General features: G+C 42.1%; 2 protein-coding genes across 7 annotated transcripts in view; one reads left to right on the top strand and one right to left on the bottom strand.

Annotated features, from left to right (window-relative positions):
- The window catches only part of LOC139370662 (replication termination factor 2-like), a 42,875-nt gene that overhangs the window by 6,099 nt on the left and 12,751 nt on the right, over positions 1 to 24,025 (top strand). The window lies entirely within an intron of this gene.
- On the bottom strand, positions 1,641 to 16,443 carry LOC139369697 (beta-1,3-galactosyl-O-glycosyl-glycoprotein beta-1,6-N-acetylglucosaminyltransferase 7-like). Its single transcript, XM_071108954.1, has 4 exons — positions 15,477 to 16,443; positions 14,409 to 14,504; positions 2,629 to 2,855; positions 1,641 to 2,406 (listed from the first exon to the last, which is right to left on the bottom strand). The coding sequence occupies exons 1-4, from the start codon at positions 16,441 to 16,443 to the stop codon at positions 2,335 to 2,337; spliced, it is 1,362 nt and encodes a 453-aa protein (XP_070965055.1). The 3' UTR covers positions 1,641 to 2,334.

The following is a 24,025-nucleotide window of genomic DNA, read 5'->3' on the forward strand; positions in this document are numbered from 1 at the left end:
TTGTGCTCAGATGTGAATGATTAACCTTCCGGTCTGCTGTTTTTGACTTGTTTGGTTACTTTGAGTTCCATGGAGTTGGCCACAGGTCCATTTCTGTTCTTATGCCGTCAATTGTTTGCCTTGATATGGAGATACGAATTTCCCTGGTTTGAAATTTCAAAATTATACAGTATGTGTGGTTTAGCAAAGGAAAGCAAATAAAATGTTGGAGCTACTGTATCTGATTGCCATCTTTTACATAGAAAAGTACCATGGTGCCCCATTCACCATGCCTGCTGCACTGCGTTCTAACATTTGTATTGATTACATGTTCCATTTAAGGTAAGAATGTGATAGGTAAAGTAGGACACACAATGCACAGGAAATCCTATTGAGAAACAGCAGATCGCCTCCAAAAAATCAATGTGCTGTAACTTTACCACAGTAAAAGCCCTCCTCGGTGTCATGGAAACCAGATAACCCCCCCAGCCCTGTGCCTGTCGTTATTCCCAATCCCATGATGCCTCCTGCCAGCTGACCGTAACCTGAGCCAGACTAAATGACGAAGCTGCCAGATGATTGGAAACCATGTGGTGCTGTGGTATTAGTTGCGAAAACCTGACCCTAGGCCACACATTGACTAGAGTCTGATTTCAATGATACTCTTATTTTTGGTGGGCATAGAGGAGCAACATCACTGTCTCTGATCTCCATCTTGCTAACTACTATTTAGATTTTTATTCAAACAGATAAAGTAGTGACGTAGGCAGTGGTGTAGTTACTCTATGCCAAAAGAGTCCATTATTGAAACCAGACCCTAGTCACTGTTAGCCAAGGTTGAATTTTCAGGACTACTGTGGAATCGGGAGAGCAGGTCACCTTTCCGACTCCATCAGAGCGTGAGAGCAGCATTGTTGTGGTTGTCCACTTGTGGGAATTTTCCTTGCTAATTCTCAAGGGGGAACAGATTCAAGTGCCTTGTCCATTTGCACTGCATGTGATTGTACGATTTGTTTGCAAAAGGGCTGTTGATAGAATTTGCACAAAGTCAGGAAGCAAAGGGAAGATCAAGCTAAGTTAAGACCAAGTGAATTTATAACAAATGTTTAATGTATTCAAAGCATTTGGGAATTTCAGTGAATAGCTAAACTTCCTTTACAGTGAACAAACATGTTCTGGGTAAAAAAAAGTGCATGCTGTATGATTTCCACTTTCAAGCCCTTAATATGTTACATTTCTTGAAATCAATTGAAATATGGTTTGATGTCAAAGTGGCAGTTCACATTTATTCACATTTATTGTACCCTGTTCTCTTAAATTGACAACATACACAATGTAACAATATTTAATGTCAGTGCAAATGTTTAGGCCTCTTTGGCTTATTATACAGTTGTACAGTACTAAGCTCAGAGGGTATCATTTAGCAGTAGTTGAAATTATCAAAGAACAGTGGGACATTTTTTTAAATGTAACTTTAAATAATTATTAACATATTTTTGTAGTAGTTGCAAAACAAATAGGAAACAATGGTAACGGGTCATGATTAGCACACGCAACATTTATACCTTTTAACAAACACACCTGTTTACTGCTCTTTGTTAAGCTTTACATATCAGCCTCAAGGCCTTCGTCAGAGCTTTTGTCAGTGTTTTACATTTTTTGAGATTGGAGTATAAGGAAAACAAGCATATGTTACCAAATATAACAAGGTGTATTTCATAACTATTCTAATAGTGTGTACATAATATATTAAACAAGACTGTGAAACCACAATGAGGACATTGACCCGTCAAGCAAGTTTTCATAAATCATTGGGTACAGTACAAGAAAAAACGTCAGTTATCTGAAGTGGAGGCATTAACTTAATGTTCACATTTACAACATAACAATCACAGACAAACATATGTAAAGCTGTCATAAAATGAGTGCCACTTTATTTGCAATAGGCAATCACACAATATAATAGTTTACTTTTAAATGGATTATTCTTAACATGTAATCGAGTGTGTGAGTGAGTTTTTGTTGTTGTTGAACTGGCAATATTCAAGTTCCCACATCTAAGCAGCCATGTCCAGAGAGCTCTGTATTGCTCTCCCTTGTAAAGGTTTTCTGAGTTTCTTAGGTACAGTGGCCAGTTGTTACAACACATCTAAGCAACCATGTCCACAGAGCTGTCTGTTTTTTTCTCTAAAGGTTGACAAATGTCTTTGGTACAGTGGCCCATGTGGTTCTGTTGTCAAAGTGCACCACAGGTCAGTAAAGGTCCTTGTTTGACGTGGGGGGAGACTTGTGAATTCTTTAGTGATTATGGTTGCATCAGCCACTGTGCCTCTTAGTGATACACAGAGCCTAAATTTACCACAAAGTGTGGGTATGTCTGAGATATGTCAATAACAAGTCTTCCCTGCTCCCCTCGCAAACAGTTTCCTACGAATAGAGAAGAATGTTAGATAATTGTTGCTTAGCTTTTGATTGCGTGTCCAAGCAGTGACTTTCTCGAGATTTGAGCTAAACGAACCAACAAATGCATCAAGGCTCTAGCAGCACACTTTAGTACAGCCCTCTGAAGTGATACAATAACCAACAACTATTGGGAGAACTACATCCATTTTGGTCAGGAAGAACCCCACAACCTCGTCAAAGTCCTACCGTGGCATTGAAAAGAGAGGTGGCATTGCCTTGCGTGGCAAGTTGCCACCATGACTGGATGGGAACCATGGCTTGCTGCAGGACCTTGTCTCTGTGCCACTGCTCCAGGCAGTCCAACGCTTCTGGGAAGGCCTTGCTCTCAAACTTGTTGGCAAACATGCTGTTTCTGTCGATGATCCACTGCAAATCCTCCAGACCATAGATGCAGATGTCCCTAACATAGCGGCCTGCGGAAAGACGTGCAGCAGAAAGGACAGAGATGAGATTCAGCTCAGTATCAAAGTCTATCAACTGCTGTTGCTCAAACAATGGCACCGGAAGGGATGGCTGCCGTTTTACGCGCTCCCAACCAATTGCACAATATTATTTGATTTTTTTCCGCACTGTAACTTTTTTTTGGGGTACATAATGTTTCTGCTACCTTCTCTTATGACAGACAAGAGATTCTGGATATCAGAACCATGATTACTCACACCGAACTGGACAAATACTTTTTTTCTGTAATCCGTCTAACGCAAAGGATTTACTGCCTTGTGAGAATTAGTCAGCGACTGGGTAACCCGCCTCTCCTATTTGTCCTATTGGCCAACGTGCAGTCACTGGAGAATAAACTGGATGAGCTCCATTTTTGAGACTATCCTGCTAAAGGGACATTTAAACTGTAATATCTTGTTTCACCGAGTCGTGGCTGAACGACGACATGGATAATATAGTTGGCTGGGTTTTCCGTGAATCGGCAAGACAGAACAGCTACCTCCGGTAAGACTTTAGACATTTCAGAATAGTGAAAAAATGCAAACTGAGGGAAAATAGAGCCACTCTACAAATTATTACTAATCCCAACACAGTGGGGAACAATGGGCCTTTACACCTTCAGAGAAGGGCTAAGGATTTATAAAATGATTATAATAATATTATTTTCAATAATGCTCTGATTTAATCTCTTCTGTTTTTGTTGGAAAGGGTTAACAATGAAAATAAAATAAAAATATCCAACCAGGATTTTTCTTTGCTGGTCTCTGGGGTGATTAAATATAGGTAAGTCAGCCATTGGCTAGGCCTGCAGAAGCTAGATAAAGATATCTGCCATTCAACTCTATAAGGGTAACATTTTGGAGTGGAATCAACCAATAACATTTTGACTTAATGGGTGGGACCATTTTTACAAAAACGTATGGAAACTTCTGCCTTGAAGACCAACAGGTCAGTGCACAATAGCAAGCAGTATTTTCCCCACGGTCTCGCTAGCTTTTATTGTCGGCTAGTTTGCAGCTGCTGCAGCAGGTCTTATCAAAGAGGATGTTGCTGCTAATTTGATAGCGTCTCCCTTTCAACTAGAAGTTAAGTTTCAAATCATCTGAGTGGAACTGTTTTTATTTATTGCAGAGCGCTTGCTTTTGTTAGCCATCTCTTGGGGAAAATAACTTATGAACAGTACTAGTCAAAAGTTTGGACACCAACTAAATCCAGGGTTTTTCTTTATTTTTTAAAACTATTTTCTACATTGTTGAATAATAGTGAAGACATCAACTGTGAAATGACACACATGGAATCATGTAGTAACCAAAAAAGTGTTAAGCAAATCAAAATATATTTGAGGTTCTTCAAAGTAGCCACCCTTTGCCTTGACAGCTTCGCACACTCTTGGCATTCTCTCAACCAGCTTCATGAGGTAGTCACCTGGAATGCATTTCACTTGACAGGTGTGCCTTGTTAAAAGTTAATTTGTGAAATTTCCTTCTTAATGCGTTGAGCCAGTCAGTTGGGTTGTGACAAGGTAGGGGTGGTATACAGAAGATAGCCCTATTTGGTAAAAGACCAAGTCCATATTATGGCAAGAACAGCTCAAATAAGCAAAGAGAAACCACAGTCCGTCATTACTTTAAGTCATGAAGGTCAAGCAATCCGAAAAATTAAGAACTGTGAAAGTTTCTTTGGGTTCAGTTGCAAAACCCATCAAGCGCTTTGATGAAACTGGCTCTCATGAGGACTGCCACAGGAAAGGATGACCCAGAGTTACCTCTGCTGCAGAGGATAAGTTCATTAGCGTTACCAGCCTCAGAAATCTGCAATTAACTTTTTGCGTCGAGCCGTCCCGGATCTGGGATCGTGACTACAGCCTCAAGCTCATTACCATAACGCAACGTTAACTATTCATGAAAATCGCAAATGAAATGAAATCAATATGCTAGCTCTCAAGCTTAGCCTTTTTGTTAACAACACTGTCATCTCAGATTTTCAAAATATGCTTCTCAACCATAGCAAAACAAGCATTTGTGTAACAGTATTGATAGCTAGCGTAGCATTTAGCGTTAGCTTTCAGCAGGCAACATTTTCACAAAAACCAGAAAAGCATTCAAATAAAATCATTTACCTTTGAAGAACTTCGGATGTTTCCAATGAGGAGACTCTCAGTTAGATAGCAAATGTTCAGTTTTTCCTGAAAGATTATTTGTTTAGGACGAATCGCTCCGTTTTCTGCGTCACGTTTAGCTACGAAAAAAACCTGTATCCAGGATTGTGTAAATCTATCCGCAAGCTCATTAGCATAACGCAACGTTAACTATTCATGAAAATCGCAAATGAAATGAAATAAATCTATTTGCTCTCAATCTTAGCCTTTTGTTAACAACACTGTCATCTCAGATTTTCAAAATATGCTTTTGAACCATAGCTAAACAAGCATTTGTGTAACAGTATTGATAGCCTAGCATAGGATTATCCCTGGCATTCAGCATGCAACATTTTCACAAAAACCAGAAAAGCATTCAAATAAAATCATTTACCTTTGAAGAACTTCAGATGTTTTCAATGAGGAGACTCTGTTAGATAGCAAATGTTCAGTTTTTACAAAAATATTATTTGTGTTGACAAATCGCTCCGTTTTCTTCATCACGTTTGGGTAAGAAAATAAATAAATAAAAAAAAAAAAAAAATTAAGTCATTAAAACGCAAACTTTTTTCCAAATTAACTCCATAATATCGACAGAAACATGGCAAACGATGTTTAGAATCATTCCTCAAGGTGTTTTTCACATATCTATCGATGATAAATCCTTCGTGGCAGTTGACTTTCTCTTCTGAAGAAATGGAACGCGCATGGACCTAGAGATTACGCAATAATTTCGACACAGGACACCGGGCGGACACCTGGTAAATGTAGTCTCTTATTGTCAATCTTCCAATGATATGCCTACAAATACGTCACAATGCTGCAGACACCTTGGAGAAACGACAGAAAGGGCAGGCTCAATCCTGGCTTATTCACAGCCATATAAGGAGACATTGGAACACAGCGCCTTCAGAATCTGGGGCATTTCCTGTATGAAACTTCATCTTGGTTTCGCCTGTAGCATTAGTTCTGGGGCACTCACAGATATCTTTGCAGTTTTGGAAACGTCAGAGTTTTTTCTTTCCAAAGCTGTCAATTACATGCATAGTCAAGCATCTTTTCGTGACAAAATATCTTGTTTAAAACGGAAACGTTTTTTATCCAAAAATTAAAAGAGCGCCCCCTTTCTCAAAGAAGTTAACTGCTCCTCAGATTGCAGCCCAAATAAATGCTTCACAGAGTTCACACGTCTGAACATCAACCATTCAGAGGAGACTGCGTGAATCAGGCCTTTATGTTTGAATTCCTGCAAAGAAACCACTAAAGGACACCAAGAAGAAGAGACTTGCTTGGGCCAACAAACATGAGCAATTGACATTAGACAGGTGGAAATCTGTCCTTTGGTCTGATGAGTCCAAATTTGAGATCTTTTGTTCCAACCGCCGTGTCTTTGAGACGCAGAGTAGGTGAACGGATGATCTCTACATATGTGGCTCCCGCCGTGAAGCAGGGAGGTTTGATTTAATTTACAACACCAGGATGAATGCCACTTTTTAAAACATTTTCTAACAAAAGACCACGTAAGATATGGTCGTTTTCATATATTCTTAGAATGTGGGGGAATTACGTATTCTAAGGCACTGGTAAATTTGTGTGCTAAAGGTGAAATGTTTTTTTTTGCAATGGGAAGTAATAGTTGTCAATTTTGATTAGGAAATGTTTATTGGTTGTGTTTTTGTATTCTTAGGATTTGGTCCTACTGGCTTTTTATGTAAGTTTATGGACTGCTTATTCTTTAACAATGCCTTGGATAGCTCTTTTTTTCCCTTTTCACACACATGCGGAAACCTCACCTGGCTTAACCGGTGCCTCCAGAGACGAAACCTCTCTCATCATCACTCAACGCCTAGGTTTACCTCCACTGTACTCACACCCTACCATACCCTTCTCTGTACATTATGCCTTGAACCTATTCTACCACGCACAGAAATCTGCCCCTTTTTAATTCTCTGTCCCCAAAGCACTAGATGACCAGTTCTTATTGCCTTTAGCCGTACACTTATCCTACGCTGGACGCTTCTGACTTAGAATATGTGGACAATACTAGGTGTCTGGTTAGACTGTAAACTCTCCTTCCAGACTCACATTAAGCATCTCCAATCCAAAATTAAATCTAGAATCGGCTTCCTATCTTGCAACAAGGCATCCTTCACTCATGCTGCCAAACACCCTCTGTCACAGTGCCATCCATTTTTGTCAACAAAGCCCCATATACTACCCACCACTGCGACCTGTACGCTCTCCTTGGCTGGCCCTCGCTTCATATTTGTCGCCAAACTCTCTGGCTCCAGGTCATCTATAAGTATTTGCTAGGTAAAGCCCCACCTTAAAGCAGCTCACTTGTCATCATAGCAGCACCCACCCGTAGCAAGCGCTCCAGCAGGTATATTTCACTGGTCACCCCCAAAGCCAACTCCTCCTTTGGGCGCCTTTTCTTCTGCTGTCAATGACTGGAATTAATTGCAAAAATCACTGAAGCTGGAGACTTATATCTCCTTCACTAACTTTAAACATCAGTTGTCAGAACAGCTTACCTATCATTGCACCTGTTTTTATTTTTATTTCACCTTTATTTAACCAGGTAGGCCAGTTGAGAACAAGTTCTCATTTACAACTGTGACCTGACCAAGATAAAGCAAAGCAATGCGACACAAACAACAACACTGAGTTACACATAGAATAAACAAAAGTTGTCAATAACACAATAGAACAAGTCTATATACAGTGTGTGCAAATGGCGTAAGGAGGTAAGGCAATAAATAGGCCATAGTAGCGAAGTAATTACAATTTGGCAATTAACACGAGGGATAGATGTGCAGATGTGCAAGTAGAAATACTGGTGTGTAAAAGAGTAAATAAAAACAATATGGGGATGAGATGGTTAGTTGGATGTGCTATTTACAGATGGGCTGTGTACAGCTGCTCAGATTGCTGATACTTAAAGTTAGTGCACCTGTACAGATCCCATCTGTAAATAGCCCACCCAACTAGCTCATCCCCATGGTATTTTTTTTCTCCTTTGCACGCCAGTATCTCTACTTGCACATTCATCTTCTGCACATCTATCACTCCAGTGTTTAATTGCTAAATTGTAATTATTTCACCACTGTGGCCTATTTATTGCCTTACCTCCCTAATGTTACTACATTTGCACACACTGTATATAGACTTTTCTATTGTGTTATTGACTGTACGTTTGTTTATCCCATGTGTAACTCTGTTGTTTGTGTTGCACTGCTTTGCTTTATCTTGGCCAGGTCGCAGTTGTAAATGAGAACTTGTTGTCAACTGGCCTAACTGGTTAAATAAAAATGGGGGGAAAAAAACATCATGCTGTTTGTGACTGCTGTCTTTCCATCGGCCCTATGCAGTGGTGTAGCAGTGCCTGGAGAAGTGGATATACTCTTAAGTTTGCCAAAAAGTTCCCGAATAGCCCGCCCAGCGACATAAAGGCACCCTGTGAAAAATCATACGTTTTCATATAGATTTTTCAGATTTTTACTTTCAAAAACCTAAAAAGAAGAAAAATCAATACTCGGGATCTCGGGAGGAAATTAAGAGTCCTCACTGTCCAAGACTGAGTACAAATGTATCTGACTGACACTGAGTCCAGTACAAGACCAGTGGTGACCTGCCATTCAGGGCAGGTGGGGCACACTGATTGGACTGATCATGTCAACATAATACTTTCAAAATCATAGCTAACAAGCTAGACAAGCAGTCATCACGTCGACAAACTACTGGCAAATCCTTTTCATATGAAGAGAAATTATAGATTAAACATATTAGTGCTCATTGGACATAAACATTACACAACAAGTTGGAAATCGCAAATTCAACATTGAGTGGTTTGGAAGGAATCAGTGGCTAACTGCAAGGGTTGCAAAGCAATCACTAGCCTGCTGTTCAGTGGAGTGGGTATATGGTCCAAGTCTGGGTTTAAGGGTCTCATTTCCAAGCTTAGGTACACTGCAGTATCCACCGAGAGGCTCTTGCTGCCAAGGGAATGGCTGACAGCTTGAAATATGTTTTGGACACTACAGTGAAAATGGGTAACTTTGTTAAAGCAAGGCCCCTGCACTATGCAAGGATATGGGCAACGAACACTTTTACAACATACAGAAGAACGCTTGTTATCAAGGGGCAAAGTATTGACACATTTCTTTTGAATTGAGAGACGAGCTTAAAGTTTTCTTTACTGACCATCATTTTCACTTCTGACCGCTTGCATGATGACGAGTTTCTCACACGGCTGGCCTATCTGGGTGATGTTTTATCTCGCCTGAATGATCTGAATCTAGGAATACATGGACTCTCCGCAACTATATTCAATGTGGGGCGGCAGGGTAGCTTAGTGGTTAGAGCGTTGGGCTAGTAACCGCAAGGTTGCAAGTTCAAATCCCAGAGCTGACAAGGTACAAATCTGTCGTTCTGCCCCTGAACAGGCAGTTAACCCACTGTTCCTAGGCCGTCATTGAAAATAAGAATTTGTTCTTAACTGACTTGCCTAGTTAAAATAAAGGTAAAATAAAAAATGTGAGGGACAAAATTAAGGCAATGATTAAGGACAGCACACAAGTCTTTCCATCATTGTGTGCAAATTAAGTCAAGCTTACGGACAATGTGATCTAGAGAAGCACCTGAATGAGTTGGGTGTGCAATTATGCAGGTACTTTCCCGAAACGGACTACACAAACAACTGGATTCGTTATCCCTTTCATGCCCTGCCCTTTCCGATATCTGAACAAGAGAGCATCATCGAAATTGCAACTTGCGGTTCTGTGAATATTTAATCAGATTTCTGGATTGGGCTGCGCTCAGTGTTGGCAAATGACACCTTTGCAACCACGTACCTATGTGAGAGTGGATTCTCGGCCATCACTAGCATGAAAACTAAATACAGGCACAGACTGTGTGCGGAAAATTATTTAAGATACAATACAACCCAACATTGTAGAGTTACATGCATCCTTTCAAGCGCACCCTTCTCAGTTATTTACAATTTTCGATGAACAAATAAGGATTTAAATGTAAGATGGTTAAATAAAGAGTAAAATTATTGATTATTATTATAATATTTTGTGCCCTGGTCCTATAAGAGCTGTTTCTCACTTCCCTCGAGCCGGGTTTTGACAGAAACTCACACTCATTGTTATGTTTAATAAATGTATTGTGTAGTGTGTGTGTGTGGCAGGCTTACAATGATGGCAAAAAAACATTTGAAAGTGCATTGACCCTGGTACTAAGGGGGTACGCAGTTGGAGGTTGAATGCTTTGAAGGGGTATGGGACTATAAAAAGTTTTGGAACCACTGGTCTAGAGGGTCTACACCAGAAGTTAATGGTTATCCATGGGAAGAATGTGTATGGTGGGTGCAATTAAGCTTGGAATGTGCTGAGTGCAGGGAAAACGATCACGTGGTAGCACTGATAAGGGGAGAAAGCCGTGGATTAGTGATGAAGGGGGTCGAGGTCGGGTCACATTAAGGGAGAAGGAACAGTTTATTTTCCGTATCACTTAATTTCCTGCCTAGCAGTATATATGCCATGTTTAGCGAGAAGGAGGAGCCCACCTAAATTGGGGTATTTCTATTACCACTATTGGAAATGTGTTTTTGTCTGTTCAGTTGTTCGATCCTTTTGGGGTGAATAACTTGGCCTAAGCTTTCATAGTGTCTTAGGTTCTATATATCAGAGTAAGAATTCAACACAAGCAAAAACTAAAGCAGGAAGTACGAGTGACTCGCTCAATACGGAAGTGGTCAGATGATGTGGATGCTAAGCTACAGGACTGTTTTGCTAGCACAGACTGGACTATGTTAGGGGATTCATCCGCTGGCATTGAGGTGTGTACCATATAAATCACCAGCTTCATCAATAAGTGCATCAATGACGTCATCCCCACAGTGACCGTACGTATCATATCCCAACCAGAAGCCATGGATCACAGGCAACATCGCAACCAAGCTAAAGGCTAGAGCTGCCACTTACAAGAAGCGGGACACTAATCCTGACGCTTGTAAGAAATCCTGCTATGCCCTCAGATGAACCATCAAACAGGTAAAGCGTCAAGGCTCTGACACTCGTCGGCTTGTAAACTGTTACGGATTAGAGGGAAGCCCAGCCATGAGCTGCCCAGTGATGCGAGCCTACCAGACAAGTTAAATGCCTTTTATGCTTGCTTCAAGGCAAGCAACACTGTAGCATGCATGAGAGCACCAGCTGTTCCGGAGGACTGTGATCACACTCCGTAGCCAATGGCAAGAAGGTGGTATGAGGGCCAGACGTCCACAGGTGGGGGTTGTGCTTACAGCCCAACACTGTGCAGGACGTTTGGCATTTGCTAGAGAACACCAAGATTGGCAAATTCGCCACTGGCACCCTGTGCTCTTCACAGATGAAAGCAGGTTCACACTGAGCACATGTGACAGAGTCTGGAGACGCCGTGGCGAACGTTCTGCTGCCTGCAACATCCTCCAGCATGACCGGTTTGGCGGTAGGTCAGTCATGGTGTGGGGTGGCATTTCTTTGGGGGGCCGCACAGCCCTCCATGTGCTCGCCAGAGGTAGCCTGACTGCCATTAGGTACCGAGATGAGATCCTCAGACCCCTTGTGAGACCATATGCTGGTGCGGTTGGCCCTGGGTTCCTCCTAATGCAAGTAAATGCTAGACCTCATGTGGCTGGAGCGTGTCAGCAGTTCCTGCAAGAGGAAGGCATTGATGCTATGGACTGGCCCGTCCGTTCACCAGACCTGAATCCAATTGAGCACATCTGGGACATCATGTCTCGCTCCATCCACCAACGCCACGTTGCACCACAGACTGTCCAGGAGTTGGCGGATGCTTTAGTCCAGGTCTGGGAGGAGATCCCTCAGGAGACCATCCGTCATCTCATCAGGAGCATGCACAGGCGTTATAGGAAGGTCATACAGGCACATGGAGGCCACACACACTACTGAGCCTCATTTTGACTTGTTTTAAGGACATTACATCAAAGTTGGATCAGCCTGTAGTGTGGTTTTCCACTTTAATTTTGAGTGTGACTCCAAATCCAGACCTCCATGGGTTGATAAATTTGATTTCCATTGATAATTTTTGTGTGATTTTGTTGTCAGCACATTCAACTATGTAAAGAAAAACCATTTAATAAGAATATTTCATTCATTCAGATCTAGGATGTGTTATTTTAGTGTTCCCTTTATTTTTTTGAGCAGTGTATATACAAACATACATACACAGCCAAAGTCAAGTTTACATACACCTTAGCCAAATACATTGAAATTAGGTTTTTCCACAATTCCTGACATTTAATCCTAGTAAAAATGATCTGTCTTAGGTCAGTTAGTATCACCACTTTAAGAATGTGAAATGTCAGAATGAGAGAAGAATAATTTATTTCAGCTTTTATTTCTTTCATCACATTCCCAGTGGGTCAGAAGTTTACATACACTCAATTAATATTTGGTAGCATTGCATTTTAATTTGTTTTACTTGGGTCAAACGTTTCTGGTAGCCTTCCACAAGCTTCCCACAGTAAGTTGGGTGAATTTTGGCCCATTCCTCCTGACAGAGCTGGTGTAACTGAGTCAGGTTTGTAGGCCTCCTTGCTCGCACATGTTTTTGTCAGTTCTGCCCACAAATGTTCTATGAGATTGAGGTCAATACCTTGACTTTGTTGTCCTTAAGCCATTTTGCCACAACTTTGGAAGTATGCTTGGGGTCATTGTTCATTTGGTAGACCCATTTGCGACCAAGCTTTAACTTCCTGACTGATGTCTTGAGATGTTGCTTCAATATATCCACATAATTTTCTCTCCTCGTGATGCCATCTATTTTGTGAAGTGCACCAGTCCCTCCTGCAGCAAAGCACCCCCACAACATGATGCTGCCACCACAGTGCTTCACGGTTTGGATTGTGTTCTTTGGCTTGCAAGCCTCCCCCTTTTTTCTTCCAAACATAAAAATGGTCATTATGGCCAAATAGTTCTAATTTTGTTTCATCAGACCAGAGGACATTTCTCCAAAAAGTATAATCTTTGTCCCCATGTGCAGTTGCAAACTGTAGTCTGGCTTTTTTTATGGCGGTTTTGGACCAGTGGCTGCTTCCTTGCTGAGTGGCCTTTTAGGTTATGTTGATATAGGACTCGTTTTACTGTGGCTATAGATACTTTTGTACCTGTTTCCTCCAGCATCTTCACAAGGTCCTTTGCTGTTGTTCTGGGATTGATTTGCATTTTTTGCACCAAAGGACGTTCATTTCTAGGAGACAGAACGCGTCTCCTTCCTGAGCGGTATGATTTCTGCGTGGTCCCATGGTGTTTATACTTGCGTACTATTGTTTGTACAGATGAACGTGGTACTTTCAGGTGTTTGGAAATTGCTCCCAAGGATGATCCAGACTTGTGGTCTACAATTTTTTTTTCTGAGGTCTTGGCTGAATTCTTTAGATTTTCCCATGATGTCAAGCAAAGAGGCACTGAGTTTGAAGGTAGGCCTTGAAATACATCCACAGGTACACCTCCATTTGACTCAAATTATGTCAATTAGCCTATCAGAAGCTTTTAAAGCCATGACATCATTTTCTGGAATTCTTTAGACTGGAGCGTTGACCTTTGTGGGTTCGATTACAGGCTTAAAATGGCCAGAAACAAAGACCTTTCTTCTGAAACTCGTCAGTCTAGAAATGAAGGCTATTCCATGCGAGAAATTGCCAAGAAACTGAAGATCTCGTACAACATTGTGTACTACTCCCTTCACAGAACAGTGCAGACTGGCTATAACCAGAATAGAAAGAGTGGGAGGCCCTGGTGCACAACTGAGCAAGATGACAAGTACATTTGAGTGTTAAGAGATCCTCTGTCCAGTATCTTTTCTTTTTATTGGACAGTCTGAGATATGGCTTTTTCTTTGTAACTCTGCCTAGACGGACAGCATCGCTGAGTCGCCTCTTCACTGTTGACGTTGAGACTGGTGTTTTGCGGGTACTATTTAATGAAGCTGCCAGTTGGGGACTTGTGAAGTGTCTGTTTCTCAAACTAAACACTCTAATGTACTTGTCTTCTCGTGTACATATTACCTCCGTTACTTCGACTAACCTGTACCCCTGCACCTTGACTCGGTACCGGTACCCCCTGCATATAGCCTCTGTTATTTTATTGTTGCTTTATTAAACTTTAGTTTATTTAGTACATATTTTCTTAACCATTGTTTGTTTAAGAGCTTTTCAGTAAGCACCTGTTGTATTCGGCAAATGTGACATACGATTTTGATTTGTGTGAACAGTTTGCTTCCTAATCAGAAGACTAATCTGGAATCAAGTAGCAAAACATGCCCTAGACAAGTGAGGTCAAGAGTCAAAACTGACTTTGACCGGGATAGGGAGTTGTACCTTTGCATCCATTGTGTACTGTCCCCTCTTGGTCCCTCCATTTGATTGTCCGGATCTCGCCACCCCAGCCGCCTCCTACATGACTTCCTGGCGCTTCTAGGAGCAGATAATCGATTCAAAACAGATAATTTCATTATAGCCTCTCACGTGTCACTTGCAGTGCCTTCAAAGTTGTCATACCCCTCCACATCCTGTTGTTACACCCTGAATTCAAAATGGATTACTTTTTTTCCCTCACCTGTCTACTAGTGTCTGGTGGAAAGCAGACTGAACCAGGTTTTCCTGTAGGATTTTGCCTGTGCTTAGCTCCGTTCTGTTTATTTTTTCATCATGAATAACCCATAGTCCTTAACGATTACAAGCAGGGGGTTGTTGAATCTGTGTTTTGAAATGAATTGCTCGACTGTGGGACCTTACAATTATCTGTATGTGTGGGGTACAGAGACGAGGTAGTCATTCAAAAATCCTATTATATACTATTATTGCAAACAGTAAGTCCATGCAATGTATTGTGTTGTTAAGCAAATTTGTACTCCTGAATGTATTTAGGCTTGCCATAACAAAGGGGTGGAATATTTGACTTATTTTTCCTAGCCACTGTGCTTCTGAATTTCTTTCTCTTTGGGGTTTTAGGCTGGTTATCTGTAAAGCACTTTGACAACTGCTGATGTAAAAAGGGCTTCATAAAATAAATGTCAATGAGCTACGCTGGTTTACTTTACTTCAAACAATATGGGCATGTTGAACCCATTCCTTTTAAGTTTCAAGGCTAGAAGTAATCTTTGAACACTCAAAATAAATGTACTGTAAGTCAGCCTTTCACGAACTCAGTTACTTGGCCACCAGGATTTATCGACTAAGCATATCCATTTCGTCTCCTAGGTTTTTGCTTTTGGATACATTTCAAATTGGAAAGGTTGTGTGTGGCATAGCTATGCACTCATGGAAAGATTGTAGATGTCTTATCTGTTTTCCTCACGGATTTAACATTGATATAAGCTCAGAACCACTTGTGTTACAGAGATTACAAGTTGCTTTTTATGTGCTGTTTGTAAACTTGTACTTTACCTTTAATGTGATTGAGCGTCACCCAGTAGTGCTCATCTGGGCTGAATGCGTCCTTGGACCACTCTAGCAGGTCTCTGGACACATGACTCCTCAGTACAAACTCCACAAAGGTCCTGGTTAGTGCGTAGTAGGCTGTACCAAAGTACATCTGAAGCCTGTGGGGCGGAGCACCTTTCTTTGGGCCTCCGCGCTTGGGGGCCACGTGGGAGCCCCTGACTTCCCTGTACTGCAGCTGAGTCCGGTACCTCATAGCCGCAGGCTGCTTGATGCCCGGGGTCATGTTCCTGTCCCTCCACTCCTTGCTCTGCATGTAGCGCACCAGCTCCAGGTTGCTCTTTACAGGGAAGTCCTGGCCGCACAAGTTGAGCACCTTCCTCCAGGGCACAGGCGATGCCGCCAGGTCCCTCATGCAGTTGATGTCGGCCTGCAGCCGTGAGAAGCCGGCATAGGTCACCATCTCGCTGTGGCTGGCCAGGAACACATTGGGAAAGCAGCCCACAAGGCTCTCCACGGCTTCCCTGTACTCCCGCGGAGCCTTGGCGTCCACGTGGATACAGTAGACATTCTGCGGCATGTAGATGGCCCGAAGCAGGCGCACCAACAGCTCCAGCTCCTTGTGTACAGTGAGGATGAAGGCCAGAGGGTAGTCTTCCTCCTCCTGGCTCAGTGGGCTGGTGATGAAGTGAAGCTCCCTCACCAGACGGGAGCAGTCCTGGTCCTCACCTCGATTTCCCATACTCAGAAGATAGCTCTCCACCTGGCAGTCATGGCGTTGCCATGCTGTTGAGCCCTTGGTGCTGGGGAGGAAAGCTTGGCAGTACTTAGAGAATGGCCTGCAGCCCAGGGGCCCACTCTGACCCTGGGGATCTGTGCCAGCCATGGCCCTCAGGTAGATGACTGAGCAGATGAGCATGCATATTCCCAGGCAGAACAGGAAACTGCGCTTTGCTCCTTCCAGCTGGAGCATAATAGTCCAGCACTGGACGGACACCACACAATCACCGGCAGCAAAAGACCAGGGTTAGGCTGTACTGTAAAATGACAAAGCCAGACTTGAGACATTAAAAGTATTTTAAAGACTCGTACCCTTCCATACTTTTATGGAAGATTATTGAAAAATAACCACAATTATCAGCAAGGTTTTACAACCGTAAGAATAATCTGTTTCCTCATTGCAATTCATACGGGGATTCTTTCTAAAGATGTTTAAAAACCCAGCACACAGCAAAGATGAGTAGCTTTTATGGAGTGCTTATTAATCTGATCACAACAGATGATACAAGTGAGTAGAGAGGAAATACTTAGATAATGCTGCTAGATGGACTGAGGAAGCTGGCTCAGGAAATTGAAGAAATGAATCATTAAGCAATGCAAGAGACAGACTCATAGACATCAGAATAGAAATGCACATTTGAATTTTGAACCTAGCCATGCAAACAAGGTTTGTATTTTTGCAGTATACAGGTTTCGAAATATGGAAATGCTCTAGCTCCTAGATACACAATACCCTGGATCTAAATAGGATCACACAGCCATAATTAACATCATACATTTTCTTAATCACTTGTAAATCAAAGTAGGTCTACCTGTTGTTCCTGCTAACAGATTGGTTATATTTTGTAAGAAGTGAGCTACACTGCTTCGCTCATTCACTGCACTACCACTGGTGGAGAATCAATAAGAATCCAGTTGCTCTTATAACACCCTCTGCAGTTGCCTGATAGCACACTAGAGAGACTTATTCACCGGAGACTTGCCAGAACCCGATAATCAGTGGCAGCCTGTTAAAGAGATTTGGACATTGGGCTTGTTATGTGAATATGTAATGAAATCCCAAGGGTCTCCCACATCAACTACACAGGCCATTGTGACATCAAGGAAAAAAACAACAAGATTGGTCTATGCAGTAATTATGTCAACAGACAGGTAGTTGAATAGAACCCCCAGGGATTTATCCCATTCTTGGCTTACTGATTCTGAGAGAGCCGTCTTGTTTGCTTATGGCAAACTGCCATTGATTTATTGTTTGTAGTTAATGGGAGACTTTTTCACGAGAAATGAAACCGTCAACTGGCGTTGTTTATTTAGAAACGAAGCAAACTATGTGTGGATAGCAGTGTGTCATCCAGTGTGCAAGATTTTTTTTAAATGTGAACCACCTGTTGCCATTATTAGTTGGATTAAACACTGCTAGTTCTCATGGAGCCATGCTTTTATTTTATCACCTGTTAATGGATTGAGTAATTAACCAGATATTCCATCACTCCTAGGCATTTGTAATTGAAAGCTCATTGTGGGAATGTTTAATACCACACACATCATTGCATACTACCCTCAGCAACATTTTGATTCAGGGCAAATACAATCTACCATTACCTCCAAGTGTTACACACACACAGAGGATAAGGCTATCCAGTTACCTTAATTGCAGTTGAACCCAGGGTCCTTTTGCTGAAGAATAGGTTAAACATTAAGAGCCTTAACAAAAAACGGCGAGCCGGAACCAACAGGGAGTCCAGCTTGGCACACGCAGGGAGCTGGAGCCATGGGTTGTCAAGGGATGGGTTGGTGGAGCTGATGCTGCTGCAGTTTGTTGTGGTTGTCTCAGGGCGGCGGGTGGCTCGCAAGGTCGTTGTACTCCACATCCGTCTCTGTTTTGAGCGTGTGTGTGTGCCTGTGTGTGTCATTTCTTGCTCTCACGTCTGTGGCTGAGGCGCTCCCACTGCATCCCACCTGAGATGAGGGCCGGCCCTGCCTGGTAAGGGCGGATTCTCTCTCATTTGGCGCACACACACACCCATATACAAGCACTGGCAACCTTTCCCGACAGTCTCCTACCACCTTTAAAATGATCTTCAACTGCCTCGCTTAATTTTTTCTCTCTCTTCATCTCTCACCCCGTATCGCTATTTCTCTCTCATTCTCCTTTCCTAATTTTAGATTTAACACAAAAGCTAAGCAACCCCAATCTTCCTTCCAATGTCAGATTTGCAGCAGTCGCAGCATGGATTATGGATCTTATCCTCGACTCCTCTCTCTCTGCCTCTCTCGCTCCCTCTCTCCTGGGAGAGTTCTCAGATGGTTCTGCTGCTGTGGCTGGTTTAGTGCTGTGCAGAGTAGAGTGCCGCCGGAGGCAGCGACAGCCTCAGCCAGTGTTTTGTTTGCTGCCTGGTCAGCGACTGAGATTAGTTCTTGTTTTGTTAACAGGGCCACATGGCCAGAGGTCACATTGAGATGACACCAGGACACAATAGGTCCCCCCTGCTGGTGGGCTTTTGTCTTTGTGTGGCCGAGTGTGACGTTATGAGTGTGTGTATATGAACATGAGTGTGCACGTGAGCGTTTGTCACTCATTAATGAAAATAAACATTCACTAGTAATGCACAGGTCTGTTTTTATTAAAGAAGGGGGAAAGAACACAACAGAAGCTGTTGATTTGAGTAGAATAGTAATTTGTCCCTCCATTATTCCACAATTTTGCTTTTAGCCTGCCAAATTATGGATATAATGGCCTCCCCACTTATCACTTTCTGTTAAATGAGGAAGAGCTCGGTTTTTGTTTGGAAAGTGTATTGGAAAGTTGGAAAGCAGTTGGCATCAGTTTCTGGGATTACTTGTCTCTTTCCAGTGATCCTGCTGACCAAGGATGGGTCTGAGAAGCTATTTGGCATCGCAGCTAGCCTAGCTGCTAGCTAGCTGCATATCAAGCTAGCGAGGTTTTCTTGAATGCAGCCCTCGACGAGGTTAGCCATTGTGGCTGGGACCGCGGATTGTACCGGGTTTGTGGCTGTCTAGATCCCTGCTGTTGTTTTCAATCTTCCTTGTGACCTGCCCTGTCTGGAACTGAGAGGAGTAACAGCGTAACATACGTTACTAGCTACTATGACAAGACCAAAGCCGGCGGGAGTACCATTGAGGACAGTGGTGTCTCTATCACACGTGAAGGATATTTTAATTGAACAAAAGAGACCTTACAAGCAGTTGTTACAAGAAAATAGCTTCAAGTTTGTCCAAATTCTCGTGGATTTTATCAATAAAAGAATGGACGACCTGACCAGAGATTTCCAGGACCTGAAGAACAGTTTGCAGTTTTCCCAGGGTCCGCTCGATGAGTTGAAACAAGAGAATGGCAAGATGACAGCAATCTGTAAGTCATTGAGAGAGGACATCAGTTCTTTGTGTGAATTCATGATAACAATGACCGATAAATCAGATTATCTCGAGGGACAATCAAGGCGGAACAACATAGTTGTGGATGGAATCACCACATGAGACCTGGACAGAGTCTGAGGATAAAGTGAGGGAAATGATCTCTGAGAAATTAAAGATGGACCACAGGAAGATTGAGGTGGATCGTGCACAAATGACTGGAAAACCCACCACCGGCCCAGGTGATTAGGCCCAGGCCAATAGTGGTCAAGTTCCTGAAGTTCAAGGACACGGTTGCTGTTCTGGAAAGAGCCAAGAAAGTATATCTTCCTCTACGAGGACTATCCTGAAGCTGTGCGCCAGAAGAGGAAAGAACTGATCCCTGCCATGAAAGCTGCCAGAGCATGTGGGGACATTGCGTACATCCGCTATGACAGGCTCATAGGCTCATTGTCCACCCTCCCTCCCAGAAGCATGGAATGGATGAGCGAGCTAATCAAATGGTTTGTAGCCTCAACTCCGCAGCGCGCGAACACACACACCAATTGATTAATGGACTGCTGAATGTATTTTTTTTCTTTTGCTTTGTCTGCTCTTTTCAGTATTATGTCTATCGCTGATAAGCTACCCAGGAAAGGGCTGAAAATAGCCCATATTAATATATGTAGCCTTTAGAAATAAGGATAATGAAATCAATAACTTGCTAACATCAGATAACATTCATATATTAGCAATTTCTGAGACTTACTTAGATAATTCATTTGATGATACATCAGTAGCAATACAAGTATACAACATGTATAGAAGAGACAGAAATGCTTTTGGGGGAGGTGATGCTGTTTACAGTGGGGCAAAAAAGTATTTAGTCAGCCACCAATTGTGCAAGTTCTGCCACTTAAAAAGATGAGAGGCCTGTAGGATTTGTAGGATTTTTTATGAATTTATTTGCAAATTATGGTGGAAAATAAGTATTTGGTCAATAACAGAAGTTTATCTCAATACTTTGTTATATACCCTTTGTTGGCAATGACAGAGGTCAAACGTTTTCTGTAAGTCTTCACAAGGTTTTCACACACTGTTACTGGTATTTTGGCCCATTCCTCCATGCAGATCTCCTCTAGAGCAGTGATGTTTTGGGGCTGTTGCTGGGCAACACGGACTTTCAACTCTCTCCAAAGATTTTCTATGGGGTTGAGATCTGAAGACTGGCTAGGCCACTCCAGGACCTTGAAATGCTTCTTACGAAGCCACTCCTTCGTTGGCCGGGCGGTGTGTTTGGGATCATTGTCATGCTGAAAGACCCAGCCACGTTTCATCTTCAATGCCCTTGCTGATGGAAGGAGGTTTTCACTCAAAATCTCACGATACATGGCCCCATTCATTCTTTCCTTTACACGGATCAGTCGTCCTGGTCCCTTTGCAGAAAAACAGCCCCAAAGCATGATGTTTCCACCCCCATGCTTCACAGTAGGTATGGTTTTCTTTGGATGCAACTCAGCATTCTTTGTCCTCCAAACACGACGAGTTGAGTTTTTACCAAAAAGTTATATTTTGGTTTCATCTGACCATATGACATTCTCCCAATCTTCTTCTGGATCATCCAAATGTTCTCTAGCAAACTTCAGACGGGCACTGCAGGATTTGAGTCCCTGGCTGCGTAGTGTGTTACTGATGGTAGGCTTTGTTACTTTGGTCCCAGCTCTCTGCAGGTCATTCACTAGGTCCCCCCATGTGGTTCTGGGATTTTTGCTCACCGTTCTTGTGATCATTTTGACCCCACGGGGTGAGATCTTGCGTGGAGCCCCAGATCGAGGGAGATTATCAGTGGTCTTGTATGTCTTCCATTTCCTACCAAGCTGCTTACCGTACCTATCTTCAAACCAAGATGAATGATGAAAATAACAGGCCTCATCTTTTTAAGTGGGAGAACTTGCACAATTGGTAGCTGACTGACTAATTTTTTGCCCCTGTAATGCTTAGAGAAGATCTTATGTCAAGTGTTGTTGAAGTGTTGTGGTTGCAGGTTCACTTGGTACATCTAAAGCCTTTTCTTTTGGGGTATTGCTATAGGCCACCAGGTGCTAACAGTCAGTATCTAAATAATTTGTGAAATGCTTGATGGTGTATGTGACATAAACAGAGAGGTCGACTTTCTTGGGGACCTGAATATTGACTGGTTTTAATCAAGCTCTCCACTCAAGAGGAAGCTTCTTACTGTAATCAGTGCCTGTAATCTGGTTCAGGTTATTAATCATCCTACCAGGGTGTTTACAAACAATACAGGAACAAGACTGTCCAAATGTTTCGATCACATTTTGTTCTAAATCTATGTCTGTACCCATTGGATCATAATATAGTGGCTTTATCCAGGAAAGTCAAAGTTCCAACAGCTGGGTCTGAAATAGTGTATGAGATCATACAAAAGATTTTGCTGTGACTCTTATGTGGATGATGTTAAAAATATTTGTTGGTCTGATGTGATTAATGAGGAGCATCCAGACGCTGCACTTGATGAATTTATGAAAATGCTTCTTCCAATTATTGATAAACCTGCACCTGTTAAGAAATTGACTGTTAGAACTGTTAAGGCTCCATGGATTGATGAGGAATTGAAAAACAATGGTTGAAAGAGATGGGGCAAAAGGAGTGGCTAATAAGTCTGGCTGCACATCTGACTGGCTTACTTTCTGCAAATTGAGAAATGTGACTAAACTCAGCAAAAAGAAAAATAAACTTTATTATGAAGCCAAGATCAATGATATAAAGAATGATTGAAAAAAAACCTTGGAGTCATTTAAATGAAATTATGGACAGAAAGACAAATTCAACTCCATCTTTCATCGAGTCAGATGGATTATTCATCACAAAACCATTTGATGTTGCCAGTTATTTGAATGATTATTTCATTGGCAAACTTAGGCAGGAAATCCCCACAATGAACAGTGAGCAATTGTATTAATGCATAAAAAAACTAATAGTGAAAGAAAAGCAGTGCGCGTTTGAATTTTGTAAAGTTAGTGTGGGAGAGGTGGAAAAATTGTTATCGGTCAATAATGACAAACCTGGCATTGACAACTTAGATGGAAAGCTACTGAGAATGGTAGCTGACTCGATAGGAGTGGCTATCTGTCATCTTTTTAATCTGAGCCTAGAGGAAAGTCTTTGTCCTCAAGCCTGGAGGGAAGCCAACGTAATTCCGCTACCTAAGAGTGGTAAAGCGGCTTTTACTAGTTCTAAAAGCAGACCTATAAGCTTGCTGCCATCTCTTAGCAAACTGTTGGGAAAATTATTTGACCAAATACAAATCTATTTCACTAAACAAATTAACAGCAAACTTTCAGCATGATAATAGAGAAGGGCACTCAATAAATGACTGATTGGTTGAAAAAAGATTGTGGGAGTTGTACTTGATAGATTTCAGTGCGGCCTTTGATATTATTGACCATAACCTGTTAAATAAACGTATGTGCTATGGCTTTTCAACTTCTGCCATGTCGTGGATTCAGAGCTATCTGTCTAATAGAACTCAAAGGGTTTTCTTTAATGGAAGCTTCTCTAATGTCAAACATGTAAAGTGTGGTGTACCACAGGACAGCTCTCTAGGCCCTCTACTCTTTTTGATTTTTACCAATGACCTGCCACTGGCATTAAACAAAGCATGTGTCCATGTATGCGGATGATTCAACCATATATGCATCAGCAACCACAGCTAATGAAGTCACTGAAACCCTTAAGTGCTAGACCTCAGCTGAATCTGGTAATGGATGGTGTGGCTGTTGAACAAGTTAAGGAGACTAGATTACATGGAGATTGATTCTAGATTGTAAACTGTCATGGTCAAAACATATAGATTCAATAGATGGGGAGAGGTCTAGCCGGTATAGATGGGGAGAGGTCTAGCCGGAATATAGGGATGCTCTGCTTTTTTGACACAACAATCATAAAAGCAAGGCTGTAGGCTCTAGTTTTGTCTAATCTTGATTATTGTCCCGCTGTGTTGTCCAGTGCTGCAAGGAAAGACCTAGTTAAACTGCAGCTGGCCCAGAACAGAGTGGCACGTTTTGCTCTTAATTGTAATCAGAGGGCTGATTTATAAATACTATGCATGCCAGTCTCTCTTGGCTTAGAGTTGAGGAGAGACTGACTGCATCACTTATTTATATAATAAACAATGTGTTGAAAATCCAAAATTGTTTGCATAGTTAACTTACACACAGCTCTGACACATACACGTATCCCACCAGACATGCCACCAGGGGTCTTTTCACAGTCCCCAAATCCAGAACAGATTCAAGAAAGCGTACAGTATTACATAGAGTCCTTATTGCATGGAACTTCCTTCCATCTCATATTGCTCAAAAAAACAACAAACCTGGTTTCAAAACACAGATTAACACCTC

The sequence above is a fragment of the Oncorhynchus clarkii genome, chromosome 17 (genome assembly GCF_045791955.1).
Source record: "Oncorhynchus clarkii lewisi isolate Uvic-CL-2024 chromosome 17, UVic_Ocla_1.0, whole genome shotgun sequence".
Lineage (NCBI taxonomy): Eukaryota > Metazoa > Chordata > Actinopteri > Salmoniformes > Salmonidae > Oncorhynchus > Oncorhynchus clarkii.